Source organism: Dicentrarchus labrax, unplaced genomic scaffold (genome assembly GCF_905237075.1).
Source record: "Dicentrarchus labrax unplaced genomic scaffold, dlabrax2021, whole genome shotgun sequence".
NCBI classification, from domain to species: domain Eukaryota; kingdom Metazoa; phylum Chordata; class Actinopteri; family Moronidae; genus Dicentrarchus; species Dicentrarchus labrax.
Window position 1 is genome coordinate 1,931,876 of NW_026136705.1, and position 14,151 is coordinate 1,946,026.

The window sequence follows — 14,151 nt, forward strand, 5'->3', positions numbered from 1 at the left end:
TAATACCTTCCTGGAGTCTTTGCTGGTTGCCAACAAGCCAAGACTGCTAGCAGCTGGCCTAAACCAAGAAATAGTCCAGCAAATAACCCCCATAAAACTATTTTACTTTTGGACAGAGCCATGCTGGTTTCTACCTGCTTAACGGCTCCAGCTAGCTTATGGGTAAGTCTGACTAAGGTTTCACCAATAGTTACATACAGTACCCAAGCCTTTGTCTACAAAGTAGGATTTATCTACCATCAATGTCCGAATGCAATGGCAGTCTGTAGTGTCCTTTCACTGTGGACCACATATATCCAAAAATGCAGGATTGCCATGAAATTTGGTACAGACATTCATAGTGCCCAGTAGATGCCTCGACTTTTCCTCTCGTGCCACTGTGAGCTTGATATTTGTGGTTTTAAGTAAAACATGTGGTCGATTGCCATGGAATTTCCCCTCATAGAGTCTTGTTTTTTCCTAAAACACCTTCTAGTGAGACAGTTAATGGCTGCAGTTGGTAGTTTGGTGAAACCCACCGGTTACAGTGATGTTGACGGCACTGCTGCACTCTCCAGCTCCAGACTCACACCAGTACACTCCAGTGTCAACTGGGTAAGAGTCAGCAAGAAGGCACAGTGACTCGTTTCTTTTGCCCCACGTTGTGGAACACTCTGCGTTCATGTTTGTGGATGTGTTTCTCTTAACCCGCCATTCAGAGGCATCCCCACAGCTCAGTCTAATCGACTCATATTGAAAGAACTGGGTTCTGCTGGGAAAGACTCTTAAAGAGGCTGCAAGAAGAAGAGAGAGGATGACAAATTGAGATTTTCATTGTAAATGTGTTCACAATGCGGAAAACAAAGTCCTGTGAATACTTGCAGAGATGAACAACCACTCAAACCAATATGCAGTGTCACCTTCATTGCATTTTGTTGCTTCCTTTTTTCACTACGGATATGATTCGAATAATGAAAGCAGCTCAGAGGTTTCCAGTTCTCTGGAACTTCTGGGCAAAAGAATGATTTGACAATTTTTTGACAATGGTTGGATCCATCATTTGGGTGTATGAGAAGCTGTGAATTGATTCTGTTTATTTTCTATTAATAATGCCAAATGGGTGCTTGCCGCCTAGAGTAACCAATGCAATGTAAGCCCACACATTGACACCATCTGCCTCTTCACAACCTTTGCAGTTGCACAATGTGAGATAACATGTAACCAAAACTTCACAAATCACCCACGAATCTGAATCTGAAGTCAGCGTCAAGTAACATGGACAGTTTTAAAAGAAATGCTGTATCTCGTTCGTGCTGAGGCGAACAACATGCAGAGAATATCTGGTCGTGAAGGGGAGCGGAGGGTTTTGTGTTGGACTGTTTACGGTTTTGTTGTCTTCCTACTCTCACGGTAACACGACTGTAATTAATTAGTATTTGCTTCAACTCAATTCACAACAAAATAAAAACCTCCGGACGTCACAGACAATAACTTCAACGAGACAAAGAAAAAATAGTAACATGTACAGACATTATTTAGTAGAACTATTTATTGATTCATAGCAGCAAAATAACTATTGTAAATTCTATTCTACAGTAAATGTTTGATAAATAAACAGTAAAATACTAGAACGCTTTAGTACTCACCGACAATAGTGCACAGTGTCATGAGCTCCATGCCTGGTCGTTGATCGACTGATACTGACACTGACAGTGACAGTGAGGGGTGCATCACGCCCCTGAGCTGACTGTCTGTCACCTTGTTTGTGCAGGATGTGTGTAAGTGTTGCATTTTTAAAACCACAAATGAGAAATGTTTTACTTTCTTCAATCTGATGACCTATAATGTGTAAACACAAGAAGGTGTATAGGAATTTTTTAATCGTCTCCTGCAAATGAAAGTGGTGCACAGGGCCCACATCAACAGCATGCAGGTTAATGGTAAATGGACCTTTCCCATTTGTGCTGGCGTTGATTGTGGCTTTGCAGCTTTTGGAGGAAGGTCATTTTAAGACTTTCCTCGATCGATTCTGGATGTAAAGATACCTCAATATCAATAAAGTTAGTTTGTCTCATAAAAATAGAAGGGGTTTAGAAATTGTATTATCTGCTTCTAACTAGAAAACTATGCTGTTACTTAAATTGTGCCACTCAGAGGGGGCTCATATATGTTTTGTACAGGACTGCATCACCCTTTTTATAGTGGTAAGAATATATCATCTGACAGCACTTACTGACATTAAAGAGAACATTTCAGGCATTAAGAAAGACCGATTGGTCACCTATTGTCACACTACAGTGCACACAAGTAATGAGCACTGTGTCAGCACCTCACATGCAAACACGTGTAATAGTGATAACACCAACCTGGTAAATAATGAGAGGGGAATGACTTGAAAAATAATATGTCATGGAACTTTTCAGCTGAAAGTGTCATTTGGCAAGAAGAGAGGAAAAACAGTTTTCACCAATAGCATAGGATGATAAACAACCAGGAAGTGCAGACCACAGACCACATGGTAATAACCATGCATTACTTTTGGTTTCCTTCCTGCAGCTGTAACCGATCCAATGTCCAAAGTCCAGCCCTGGAGTGCAGTCTGCAGGTGAGGACAGCCCTCCGACAGATCAGTGTCCATATAAGACGGTAAAATTCTCCAGCAAGGGGCCACTCAGGGTCTGCTGGTGGACCCCCGTGTGTTTGCATCATTCAGAACAACACAAATAACCTTTATTATACCGAAGGTGCTGCCTCAGCAAAACCAGTTGGTTCACCCACATGACGATACTTCCACATAAGTCATGTGTAAATGGGGGCGTGGTGGTTTGTTCATAAACTCTGAACAGCTGTTCCTACCATCACTTTAATGTCTCTCTGGATATGAACACAGTGTGTGTGCAGTTAGGGCTTTAAATGGACCTGGAGGAGCTCAGTGTTTCTCTCTCTCTCACCATCTTCTTGCTGTTTTTCGCCTACACACCTGTTGAAGGTAAACTCTACTATTATTATATTTTCCAGATTATTTTGTACCCTGAATGATAGACAAAGGAAACTGTGTTAAATGTTTTACTCATGAAGCCTTGCTGCTTGCAGCAGACCATGAAGTATTAAAGCTGGATGTTGTCTATATCTCTATGCCACTGTTGTTTGTAGCATCTGTTGACTGAGCAAGCTTTGTTACCACAGCGATAATGAACCATAATAGCCTGTTGTTGGAGCTTGACATGTAAACTATTGAATATCTTCATCTAACACATTTTAGCCTAAACAAGTAAAGATATCAGCAATAATCTGATATATAAGCTGTAGATTCTAATATTGATATGATGTTGTTATATTGTCTGTGAATATTCTCTGAGATATGTTCAGTTTACTGATTTCTTTAGACCTATATACTAACACTAACCTACCTCATTGGCTGAAATAACAACCTGAGGATGATCATTGATGAGGGAATAATCCATGTGCTTTTCCAGTAAACATTTTAATACTACTAATATATAGTCAGGAAGATACAATAGACTTTATTGATCCCACACTGGGGAAATTCACTTGTTACAGCAGCTCTAGATGTAACACAGCAGATAAGAAAAGAAGAAATACACATTAAATAACAAAGCAGCACTGGTCCTTATGGCGCTGTGATCGTCGCTTTCACCAGTCAAACACCACTGTCAATATCATTGCCATTGGGGGCTGCAGAGTGCTTCCCAGTCTGTTGTCTCAAAGCAGTCTCTGAGCCTATAGCACTGTACTAGCACAGTGATGAGGAAGGGCAGCCAGGCTCAGTGTATCTTCTTGACACAGGCTAATCAAAGGTTTTACATTTTATTAAATAGATTGTGTGGCAGAAAAGTTAAATAAAGGGCATAACTAAAGTAAATACAGATAGAGAGTGAGTCAGACAGAGAGTGAGACAGAGAGATAACAAAACAGTCCATTTTCAGGCTTTGGTTAGAAAGATGAAGGTGAAGAAGAAATCATGCATCCAAATCAACAAAAGCATGTTTTTTTGCAATGGCCCAGCTAAAGCCCAGACCTGAATCCAACTGAACTTCCGTGTGCAGGACATTTGAAGCGCTTATGCAAGAGAGTGGGCAAATATTCAAAGAGTCAAATTGTGGCCATGCAAATAGGCTCCTACCCAAAAAGACTGTGTGCTGTAATAAAATCAAAAGGAGCTTCAACATAGTATTAGTTTAAGGGTGTGCACACTTATGCAACCGGGTTATTGTAAGTTTTTTATTTTTCCCCCTAAAAGTTTATTTTTCAACACTCATGTAATAGGTCAAATTAAAGGTAGAAAAAGTTCTAACATGATTGATCTTTGTCTCATTTTTTTACAGCACAATAACCTGGCATTATAACAGAGAAGTGTGGACTTTATATATCCACTGTATCTGTTGTAACTTGTTTAAGATAGTCTGACGTGTCAATGGAGACATCAGGCTATTTTTAATATTTGAGAAGTGGAGCTCTCTCAGTACTTTTTTGGCATTTCTAATTAAATCTGTGGTTTGTGTTTAAGTTTAGTTTCCGTCCTGTGTCCCTGTTTGTACTTTCAGATGTCAGATTGTATTTTACTGTATCAGACTCACTTCCAGCTGCTACATTTAATTTAAAGGGGGTTTAATCAAGATACAATGCAAGTAGTTCAGAGAGGCACTTCTCTTTTCCAGTTGTCTCAAGGATTTAAAGAAAATGTCATTTATAAATGGCACAAAGCTTGTAGTAACTTTAATAAATGTTGTTCACTGTTCATGTTGTTCTCTGAGATATGTGTAGTTTTCTGTTTATTCAGCCAGACTTTTAGGAACAATAGGCTACTTAGATTTGATTTACTTAATGATAATGTTTCAATAAACTGAACAGTAATTTGGCAAGTTGTCTAAACTTTACAATAAACTTTACATTAAACTTTACAATAAACTTTACATTAGGCTAGTGACCTCCATTAGTGCTGCAGGCTTATTGCTTGACCAAGAGGTGGTGACTTTATCTGTTAAATGTTGTTTGTGATCCAGATTAAAGCTGCAAATAAATATTATTTTTATTGTTCGATTTGATTGGTTGATGAATTAATTATATCAATATTTTGTCTTTTCTGTACACACAAGGTCAGTGACTCATATCTTCAAAATGTGACCTGGATAAAAGAGAAGCTGCTGCAACTTAGATATCTTCAAAGTCCTAATGCGATGAAAGAGACGGATGTTAAAGGTGAGAAAATGCTTAAAACTGTGCCACCTTTCCAACATTATTGTGTGTGTCATACATACATACATACATACATACATACATACATACAAATCAAATTCTTTACATTTTAATCACACTAGAAAAAGTGAAATTGTGTTTTGTGAACTATAAACAAGAGTTTTGTATTTATTATTAGTTTTTTTCCCCCTTTGTTTTCAATTCAGTTTAATTTCACTTAGTTCCCAGTTTGGGTTTACTCTTTTCAGTTTAGTATGACCGTTAGAAAAAATTTAGTTTTTGTTTTTTAGTAAACTATATTTACGTTGCTTTAAACGTGCACCCACCTCCCTGAAATCATGTTCCTTCACCCAAAGATAAAAAAATATATATGTATGTCTATAATGTCTATGTCCCTCCCTGTGAATATAAAATAAATGCTCTTTTCCTCTCTACCACGATTGTTCACCAGATCAACTTGAGTTAGTTTGTCACTGGACGCACTGAAATCCACAGAGACACAGCCTGTACAATCCATGCTCCTACAAGAGAGGATGTTCTTGTATTTTAAGTTCACTTGTTGTTCATTTGAGATTACAAAATTGTACATGGTGAGAGAGTGCCATTGAGCTGAATTAACAGTGGACAACAGCAGCTTTTCTAACTCACTGGAGCCATCTTGTGGTAGATGTAGATTCCTGCATCCAAAGCTGTAGATTAGAGTTTGTAGTTTGGTTGGCTGATGTTGTTTTTGACATTGTAACAGACTTCCCCCTCTGTCTCCTCTCACAGGCAGAAGATGATCTGCAGCATCCTGCTGCTCATCAACCTGACCTCCTGTGTCTGTGGTTAGTTTACACCTTCAATTTATTATCCATGAAGAGAAAAGTCAAAATACACAGCCACAAAGACTTTCTTGAGTATTGCACTTGGGAAGGTGCTCTGGATTCAGTTATTGCTTAGACTGTATATATTCTTGGTATCTTGCACCTTTTGTATACTGTTGTATCTTTTAATACTTAGCTTTGTTTCTAAGAGCACGCTGTTAGTCAGGTACACTGAGAAATACCAGCCTCTGATAGAACAGAGATCATCATCACAGGACACCAAACTCTCCACAGAAACATCTCTAGATGGAGTTTAAAGGCTCACATGTTAAAGTTGTCACTTTGTCTGGTCCTCACTTTCCCTCTCTGTCTCCTCAACAGGAACATTTGTAGTGAATGTGACACAGACCTCCTATCAGGCAGAGAAGAACCATAACATCACACTGGAATGGACGTTCACAACCAACACTGACAGTTCCCTCAATTCTCTTTATATCTACTGTAAACTGTTTACTGATCACAAGGTTTCAGTCCTGTTTCATCTACATGAAGGTGTCGAGGTCTCAGAGTCTCAGGATGAACAGTTTGCAGGACGAGTCCACTGCGACAAAGACGTCCTCAGAGAAGGACGAATCAGACTTCTTGTGTCCAGACTCAGGACTGAAGACTCGGGCCTGTACCTGTGTAAAGTGCTCACAAAGTATGATGTCAGCACTGGCAAATGTCAGCTCAGTGTCACTGGTAAGTTGGTTCAATAAAACATAGATAGATAGATAGATACTTTATTTATCCTGAGGGATATTCAAGTATCCAGTAGCATACGAAACATACATTCATTTTAATTAATTAAAAATGAAAATAAAATGAACTTATAACACAGTAGCCACAGTAAACAGTGCAAAACAGTAAACAGTGCAAATGGAGTGCAAATGGAAGTAAACAGTATAGATGGAGGTAGAAATTGTCCTATTGTCTATTGTCCTCACTTCCTTGACTAGAAGCTGTTGTACAGTCTGGCCAGGGGGACGAAAGAGTTTTTGGGTCTGTTGGTGGAGCTGGACTGGGACAGCAGTCTGCCACTGAACACACTCCTCTGCCTGGTTATTATGGTTATTATCTACAACCCAGGAGTCTTCCTCCTAGAGTCTGGATACCTAGAACAAAAAGTTTGCTGTTTATTACTTGAAAAATTAAAATGGCAGATTATTAATATTGTAGTTTAGATATCACTCAATGAGGCAGATGGTTGTATTTGGCTGAATGTCTGCCCCAAGTTTGTAGTAAGTAAAACACAACTTCAATATACATGTTGTATCTCCAGTGAAGTAGTGAATAATGAACTGTTCTGCTGTTGTTTTTTTGTCTTCTGTTTCAGTAAAATGATTCAATTTCTGACAATAATCCACATTTTATGTCCTTTACAGCAGCAGCTGCTAATAAGCCCAAATCTCAGAGACCAACAGAGAGTCCACAACCAGAGAGTCCACAACCAGAGACTCGGGGAAGGATCAGCCTCTATGCTGGACTGGCAGCAGTAGCTTTACTGGCTGTCTGCTTTACCTTCAGTCTTTGTTTCACTAAATCTACTGATAAGGCAGTAAAAAAATTGAAAAGCACAAACACTGAGAATGGACTTGAAGTGGACTTGAAAAATGTTTCCATAGTCACAGAATCTGGACTTTTCCATAAGGGAGCAGGAGTTGTTCATTTTAAGAATCTTAAACAAGGCAATTGAACGTTTTTGTGGAAAAATCCTATCAGACACAAATGATTGTATTGTTAAACATATCTAGAGGGCATCTTTAAATATTTACACAATGTATTGTTCAGTTACTCTTTAAGCACAGATGTGTGTCTTACAGGGTTAATATGTGGTGAAATGAAAAACTCTGAACTTTATATTATATGACACATGTTTGACATAAAAATCTAAATATAAAATTTTTTAATACAATTATTATGTGATGAGAAAAGCTGGTCTGTAGTTCCCCAAACCAAAACATACAAGTATAACAAAATAAAAACCCTTTCTTGTACCATAAATAACCTTTAAACCTGATCACATTTGTATCAAGTTCAGTTAAATGAGCTTTACAGATGCACTCACACATGAAAGTCTTTATATTGTTTTAATGAAATGTACATGAATAAAAGCAGGCACAAGATAGTATTGATCTAACAGTTCATTATATGTGATTGAACAGTTTAAAATATGATAAATGTAAAGACCAAAAGAAACAAATTAACAAAGAACTGTATGTAAACACTGTTAGAGCAGGAAAGATTGACAGTTCATGATTAATATTAATATCTTCCCTTCTATGAAATGCTCAACAAAGATGTTCGACGAGATGTTTATTAAAGCTCTCTCTTGTAAAAAAAGCTGACAATGAGACTGGGTCAGGTCATTTTGTGTCATCCAGTGGAGCTTTATAGACTGTTGACTGTTTTTCAGTCTGGTGCACCTTGGTCATGTAATAATTTCACTGTCTGTAAACAGTGTTTATGTACAGTTTTTCTCATTATTATAAAAAAAAAGCCTATGCAAGTTTATTTGCATACCAACAGAAGCAATTCAAAATACTGTGTATAAGGCAAAAGAAATGCATTAGAACGTCATAAAACATCAAAAACTAGATATACAGTTTATCAAAGCAGAATAAATTGTAATGTTAATTTCCACTATCTGAAGTTATACTTGTTGTTACTCTGGTATTGGTATAACATTTGGTAGTAGGCAAAGACTTTCTGGTAATGGTAGCAGGTGTGGTTAATCAGCCCAACAATGGTAATAATCCTCTAAGAACAATTAACAATACAATTTAAAGACCAGCGTGTAGGATTTAGTGGCATCTAGTGGTGAAGCTGGCGTCTCTTTTTTCACAACCTGGGAATGAGAACGGGCTGGGAAGTGTGCAGGAGAAACTATGGTGGCTGCAAAATGCGTAAAAAACTTCTGGGCTGCTGAAACTAGCCGGTCCAACATGACTGACTCCATGGCAGTCAACCTGTGGTGTCAAAACAGCTCATTTTAACTGAATGAAAACGCAATAATACTTACTTTCAGGTGATTATACAATAATGAAAACATACTTGGGTTTAATGTGTGTTGAAGGTTTTCATTAGCTTTATATTATTTGGTTTTATTGAGTTATTATTGCATGGTTTTATTGATGTTGTTGGATTGGATCAAGGTGAACAGAAAACAGCTGATTAACTGGACTACACCACAACGTTGACAAGGGCCAAATTGTGATACCTATCAAATGTGGTCCAAGGAAGGAAAAGCGGTGAACCGGTGACTGGTGGACTGTTGGTTCTGATAGAGAGGTGTCAGAATAGATAATTGCAGTTTGTTACGTATGGGGCTGCATAACATTATGACCACCAAGGAAGCCAAGGTGGTCATAATGTTTAATGTTAATGTTGATTTAAATTTTCTTGTGTGTGTTTGCTTGGTAAATGTGGGCCCACTGAGTTTGGTGTGAATATAATCTAACCTTTAGTTATATTGTGTGTGTTGCAGTTAGTGGGAAATGTTATTTCATTGCTGTAACTCTCAAGTTATAAGAAAAAAGAACAAAAGTGTGATTTAATTTAAAGGAGAGTAAATATTATTTCATTTTGTTTATTTTGAACTTTTAGAAAGTAAATAATAGAAATGTATTATTTCTAAAAAATGATTCCAGTGTGATGCTTGGTTGTTTCTTTTGCTAAAGGTATTTAAGAATAAGATGTAAATACTGATGATACATAATTTAATTGCACATGCTAAGTGTTCAAATGTTAATCACAGTGCTGTTGGTAAAAAGGTTAAGTTAACAAAGCCTAGTAAAAGTGTTAAAGGTCATTAGAGGAGAATTAAAATACTCAAGACCACCGAAAGTTAATATAAGAAAGAAATGAAATAGGAACATTACTTTAAGCATTCTTCATTGTAAATTAAGAGAAACTGATTCAAAGAACTCAGGGCTTCTCCCTGACTAAAATAAGGATAGGTAGGTTGCATTTGGACATGTCTTTTTAAAGGACAGTCATTGTTTATTTTCAAACTTTTTATATTGTGTTGTACCGATTACATTGTTTAAACATCTTTAGTCCTCAGTGACCTTTCTTTTTTTGACGGCAGAAGTACTTGTCCGAAACATTCTGAAAATCCCGTCCTTATATAGTCTGCATGTAATTATACTCCCTCTAGTTGTACTAAACTTGTCCGGGGTCAGTGTAATGGCAGATGATTGTTGGGTAGTAGTTGCTGGATGACTAGTCATGCTTTTCAGTGGGTTTGGGGGTGAGTACAGTTGTGAGAGTCACGCCAGAGGGAGATGTAAAGGGCCAGAGGTGAAGTGGCAGATGTGGTGTAAACCAGATGTGGTACTAAGAAGATTGGTAGAGGCCAGAGTAGAACTGTGTGCAGTAAGAAGAGAAGATGTGGTAGAAAGTGGGCCAGATGTGGTAGATTTGGTAGAAGTGGGTTCCTCAGAAGTGATAGCTGTTTGAGTCGGAGCTTTGGCTGTTACATCAACCCTCTCAGCGTTTGTCGTTTGGGGCATTGTAGTTATTGTAAGCTTGGTCGTACTACTACTGTCTGGAGGACCTGTGGATTTGGTAGCAGCAACAGAAACTGTTTTGGCTGGAATAGTAGAAATAAGCTCAGGCGGAATTGCAGGTGTTATAACAGACATAAGAGTTGTAGCAACAGTAGTGACAACATGACGATCGTTGTTTGGATGAGGTGTTGTAGCAGGTTTACGGGCAGAGACAACAGACTCTACCACTCCTAAAAATACACTTCCAATTCCACTAAAGAATTCTGCTAAAGCAGAAAACAATCCACTCCCTGGAATAGGTAATGTGGGAACTGGACCTCCTCCTCCTGGACCTTCCTCGTCTTTCTTCTTTGTAGTTGTTGTAGTTGTAGCACTGGTTGTGGTAATGTTGGTGGCAGTGCTTGAGGGAATGCTGGTTGTTGTGGTATCATGGTCAGTTGTAGTTGTGGGAGGAGCAGATGTAGTTGTAAAAGGGCTAGATGTGGTACTAAGAGGGGTAGATATGGTCGAATGTGGGACAGATGTGGAACTAGGTGGGGCAGATGTGTCGTTAACAGGCGCAGATGTTGTAGTAAGCAGGGCAGATGTGGTAGAAGGTTGGCCAGATGTGGTTGTTGGAGGGGCAGAAGTAGTAACGGGTGGTGGGCATTTGCAAGTCTTATTAAGTGTTGGGTACAACTGAGTGACAGTTGTGTTGAGAGGACATTGTGTTCCTGGAAACATTGAGCTGTTTCCCAGTTCATTATGGAGCTCTGCCAAGGTCTTCGTCTGCAGATATTCATCACCACCTCGGATGTTTTGTCCCCAGTGCGCACTTGCTAGCCAATTCATCTCACGTGTACTATAGCAGCAGAATGCTGACCAGAGCATGGAAGGAATATTGATCGTGTTGTTGAGGAAGTTGTTGGTGCTGGGCTGTGCTCCAGTTACCAAAAAGCCTTCAGTAATATTATTATTGTTGATGCAGTATTCATCCAGAACACATTTGATGCATTGCTCCATGTTTGCCCAGCTTCCATTGTTGAATAGGATGTCTTGTGGAACAGCGTTAGTCAGGGTAAAGGTAGATCTTTTATCATTTTTGGTAGACGCATAAGAGTTTGGAAATAAATGCCCTCTGTTGAACCCTCTGCTGTTATTGTAATCGATGTTTCCAGCTTGGTAGTAGTAGGTCGTGTTTCTGTTTGCACTCCTCATGTTCTTGTCATCAGTTATGTTCTCCAGCTGTAACAATTGGAGCGCCAGGTTACTGATGCAGGCAGAGTAGTAGTGAAATACCATTGAACAATGACAACTTGGTTCCACAAAGTTATATAAGTTAAAAGTAATTCAGCAATCGCATGCATTTTGAACATGATATTGGGTAATCTTACGCAGTAACCTAAATCTTATTATCTGCTTTTTTCCATTTTACAAAGCAAACTTGGAATAACACCAGTTATACAACTGTGATAATATCAGCTTTTAGCCAAAGCCAGTGAGTAAAGACTTAAAAGTCAATACAATACAACAATAAACACAATCACTTAAAAAGTAACAACTATTATTATGATTAGTAGCAGGCGTAGCAGTATCAGCATGTAGGTGTCAGTCAAGACAATAGTGCTATAGCAGGCACTGTGGCCAGTTGTTGATTGGTTGTGGGCAGTATGACTATAGCAGCACAACCATATAGTAAATGAATATTTTTTTCCCTATGTAGTATTACAGTATCATCACAGTTTACTTTTGATTTAAAAAATATATTTCAATTAGTTGATGACTATTTTGCAAAATGTGCCTAGTTAAAAACTTGTAGTTCTGAAGCTGCTGCTATGGTTGTGGATGTTCTACTGCTATGCATGAGTGTGTAGAAGTCACCCTAAAAATACAATATTATTGTGAATTGGTAATAGTTTAGTTTAAAAAGCCTACCTGTGGTTCTATCTTCCAAGGGGTTTTGGGTCTCGGGATGTTGCTCTTCCCAATGTACTTGTAAGCAGAAAACACTGGGATCTTGCTCTCGGTGTCGTAGAGTGTCACAAAGCTTCTTGTGTTGTTCAAAGTCTGGCAAATGGGTTTGTATCTGTTCTGGTTCAGGATGTTCCCTCCCTCCAAGATTCCCGGGATATGTGGTGGAGTTTCCTCAAGAAGAAACCCTGCACAGTCCGACATCGACCCCACCACTTCAGCTACTGTGGGAACGATGGATAGAAGGAGGAGAGCAGCGAGGGGCAGGAGGCACCACATCTTCAGTGACCCCATCGTCAAACACTGTATCACTGGGTCCGAGGAGAGAACAAAAAGAATCATCAAACTTCACAGTTTTAGTGATGTTGCAGTTACATTACCTCACTTTTTATACTTTCTGGAGGGATATATTTTCTGATATCTTCTGATACAAAGTTAATGATATTGGGCTGTTATGCTTTAGTGGTGATGGCAAGAAAAGTAGTATATTTTTTTAAGTTAGTGATCAGTCACCTTCACACACAAATCATACATCAATACTAACCTAGGTTTACACATAATCCAAATAATGCATTGCAAAAATAGTATATTACAGTTGACTGTTGAACATCATGTCAAAATAAACTACTAACTGGATTTAAATTGTAGACTTTTCTCCACTCATCCAGCTTTATCATCTGATGGTGAGATCTAGCAGGCTGACCCAGATAATGTTACACAGGGAAAAAATTACAAAGTATAGGAAATACCAACAATTATTCTATTTCTTGCTAAATGGTTTTTGGACAAATCTATCTATAAAATATACTGTTAATATACTTATAACATTTGTTGTTACTTCCATGAGTTTTATTCATATCAGCCAATTTCCTCCCTCCAAGGCAGTGGGAGGGGCGTCACATGTGTTATCATTATACTTTGGAAATGCAAATGTGCAGTAACAGGACTTTTTTTTTTTTCCATCTGTGACATTTAGCTGTTTAATTTCAGAAAATAGTTATTAATAGAGCTTCGAGATGCAATAAGCAAAATAACAGACCAGTCATTTGTTGTCAACTATTTGTGTATAGGCTGTAGAGAGATTTAAACTAACATGTTTTAAAATTACAAATACAAAGATAAATAAAATGAATCATAAATGGGGGCAAAAATGCTTACCACCAGTCAGTTTCGTTAAATTCAGCTAAGTTTTCCAGTCCGTCAGTTCACACAACAGTTGAAACAAGATGTCAACCTCAAATATGAACTGAGCCTAAGGGGGAAGTCTTCTTTTTATCTTATGAAGTGAAAGTGGGTGTGCTCTAACCATCAGTAATGTGTTTACTCGTAAATACACTTTAAACTTCCACAGAAATCTGCAACACTGTGCTTCACATTCACATATTGGCAAAGACAGGCCCACCCCAGTTTGGTCTAAAATTCTGCCAACTGCAACATTCATTTAGATTCATTTGTATAATAAGTATATATACATGTCTGTATATATATATAGTTATATATACGTATATGTATTTGCAAAAATGTCTGATTTGGAAATAAAGTAATTTATTGATTTCTAATGCCAACTTTAGATTTATTTTACCCCTTAAAGTCTCTGGGTGCGGTCTCACTATTGGTCCATATCAGAAGCTGCTGTGAAAATGATTGAT

At 38.1% G+C, this 14,151-nt stretch overlaps 3 protein-coding genes across 13 annotated transcripts in view; 1 reads left to right on the top strand and 2 right to left on the bottom strand.

Annotated features, from left to right (window-relative positions):
* The window catches only part of LOC127363533 (uncharacterized), a 33,054-nt gene extending 30,731 nt beyond the window's left edge, over positions 1–2,323 (bottom strand). For 2 of the 5 annotated variants that reach the window (XM_051400080.1, XM_051400079.1), the window contains exons 1-2: positions 1,626–2,322; positions 519–773 (exon numbers count right to left, since the gene is read on the bottom strand). In XM_051400080.1, coding sequence (XP_051256040.1) covers positions 519–773; positions 1,626–1,770 — 400 coding nt within the window. In that variant the 5' untranslated portion in view covers positions 1,771–2,322. Of the gene's footprint in view, positions 1–518; positions 774–1,625 lie in introns of all 5 variants that reach the window. The other 3 variants (XM_051400081.1, XM_051400078.1, XM_051400082.1) reach the window with 2 other exon arrangements.
* Positions 1–9,682, top strand: part of LOC127363541 (coxsackievirus and adenovirus receptor homolog) — a 46,342-nt gene extending 36,660 nt beyond the window's left edge. Inside the window, exons 1-5 of one of the 7 annotated variants that reach the window (XM_051400098.1) lie at positions 2,833–2,968; positions 5,097–5,199; positions 5,968–6,023; positions 6,384–6,743; positions 7,427–9,682. In XM_051400098.1, the coding sequence (XP_051256058.1) occupies positions 5,975–6,023; positions 6,384–6,743; positions 7,427–7,737 (720 nt within the window). In that variant the 5' untranslated portion in view covers positions 2,833–2,968; positions 5,097–5,199; positions 5,968–5,974 and the 3' untranslated portion in view covers positions 7,738–9,682. Of the gene's footprint in view, positions 1–2,832; positions 2,969–5,096; positions 5,200–5,967; positions 6,024–6,383; positions 6,744–7,426 lie in introns of those variants that run through there. The other 6 variants (XM_051400099.1, XM_051400096.1, XM_051400092.1 and 3 more) reach the window with 6 other exon arrangements.
* A 1,420-nt stretch (positions 9,683–11,102) lies between these two features.
* LOC127364542 (uncharacterized) lies at positions 11,103–12,798 on the bottom strand. Its single transcript, XM_051402168.1, has 3 exons — positions 12,467–12,798; positions 11,389–11,776; positions 11,103–11,209 (listed from the first exon to the last, which is right to left on the bottom strand). The coding sequence occupies exons 1-3, from the start codon at positions 12,794–12,796 to the stop codon at positions 11,103–11,105; spliced, it is 825 nt and encodes a 274-aa protein (XP_051258128.1). The 5' UTR covers positions 12,797–12,798.
* Between the last annotated feature and the right edge of the window lie 1,353 nt (positions 12,799–14,151).

Coding starts and splice junctions, on each gene's coding strand:
- LOC127364542 (XM_051402168.1), bottom strand. CDS start 12,796: ATGGGGTCACTGAAGATGTGGTGCCTCCTGCCCCTCGCTGCTCTCCTC. Junction 11,777..12,466: donor CTTGGAAGATAGAACCACAG/GTAGGCTTTTTA, acceptor CAATTGTTACAG/CTGGAGAACATAACTGATGA. Junction 11,210..11,388: donor ATTCTGCTGCTATAGTACAC/GTGAGATGAATT, acceptor ACACTTAATAAG/ACTTGCAAATGCCCACCACC.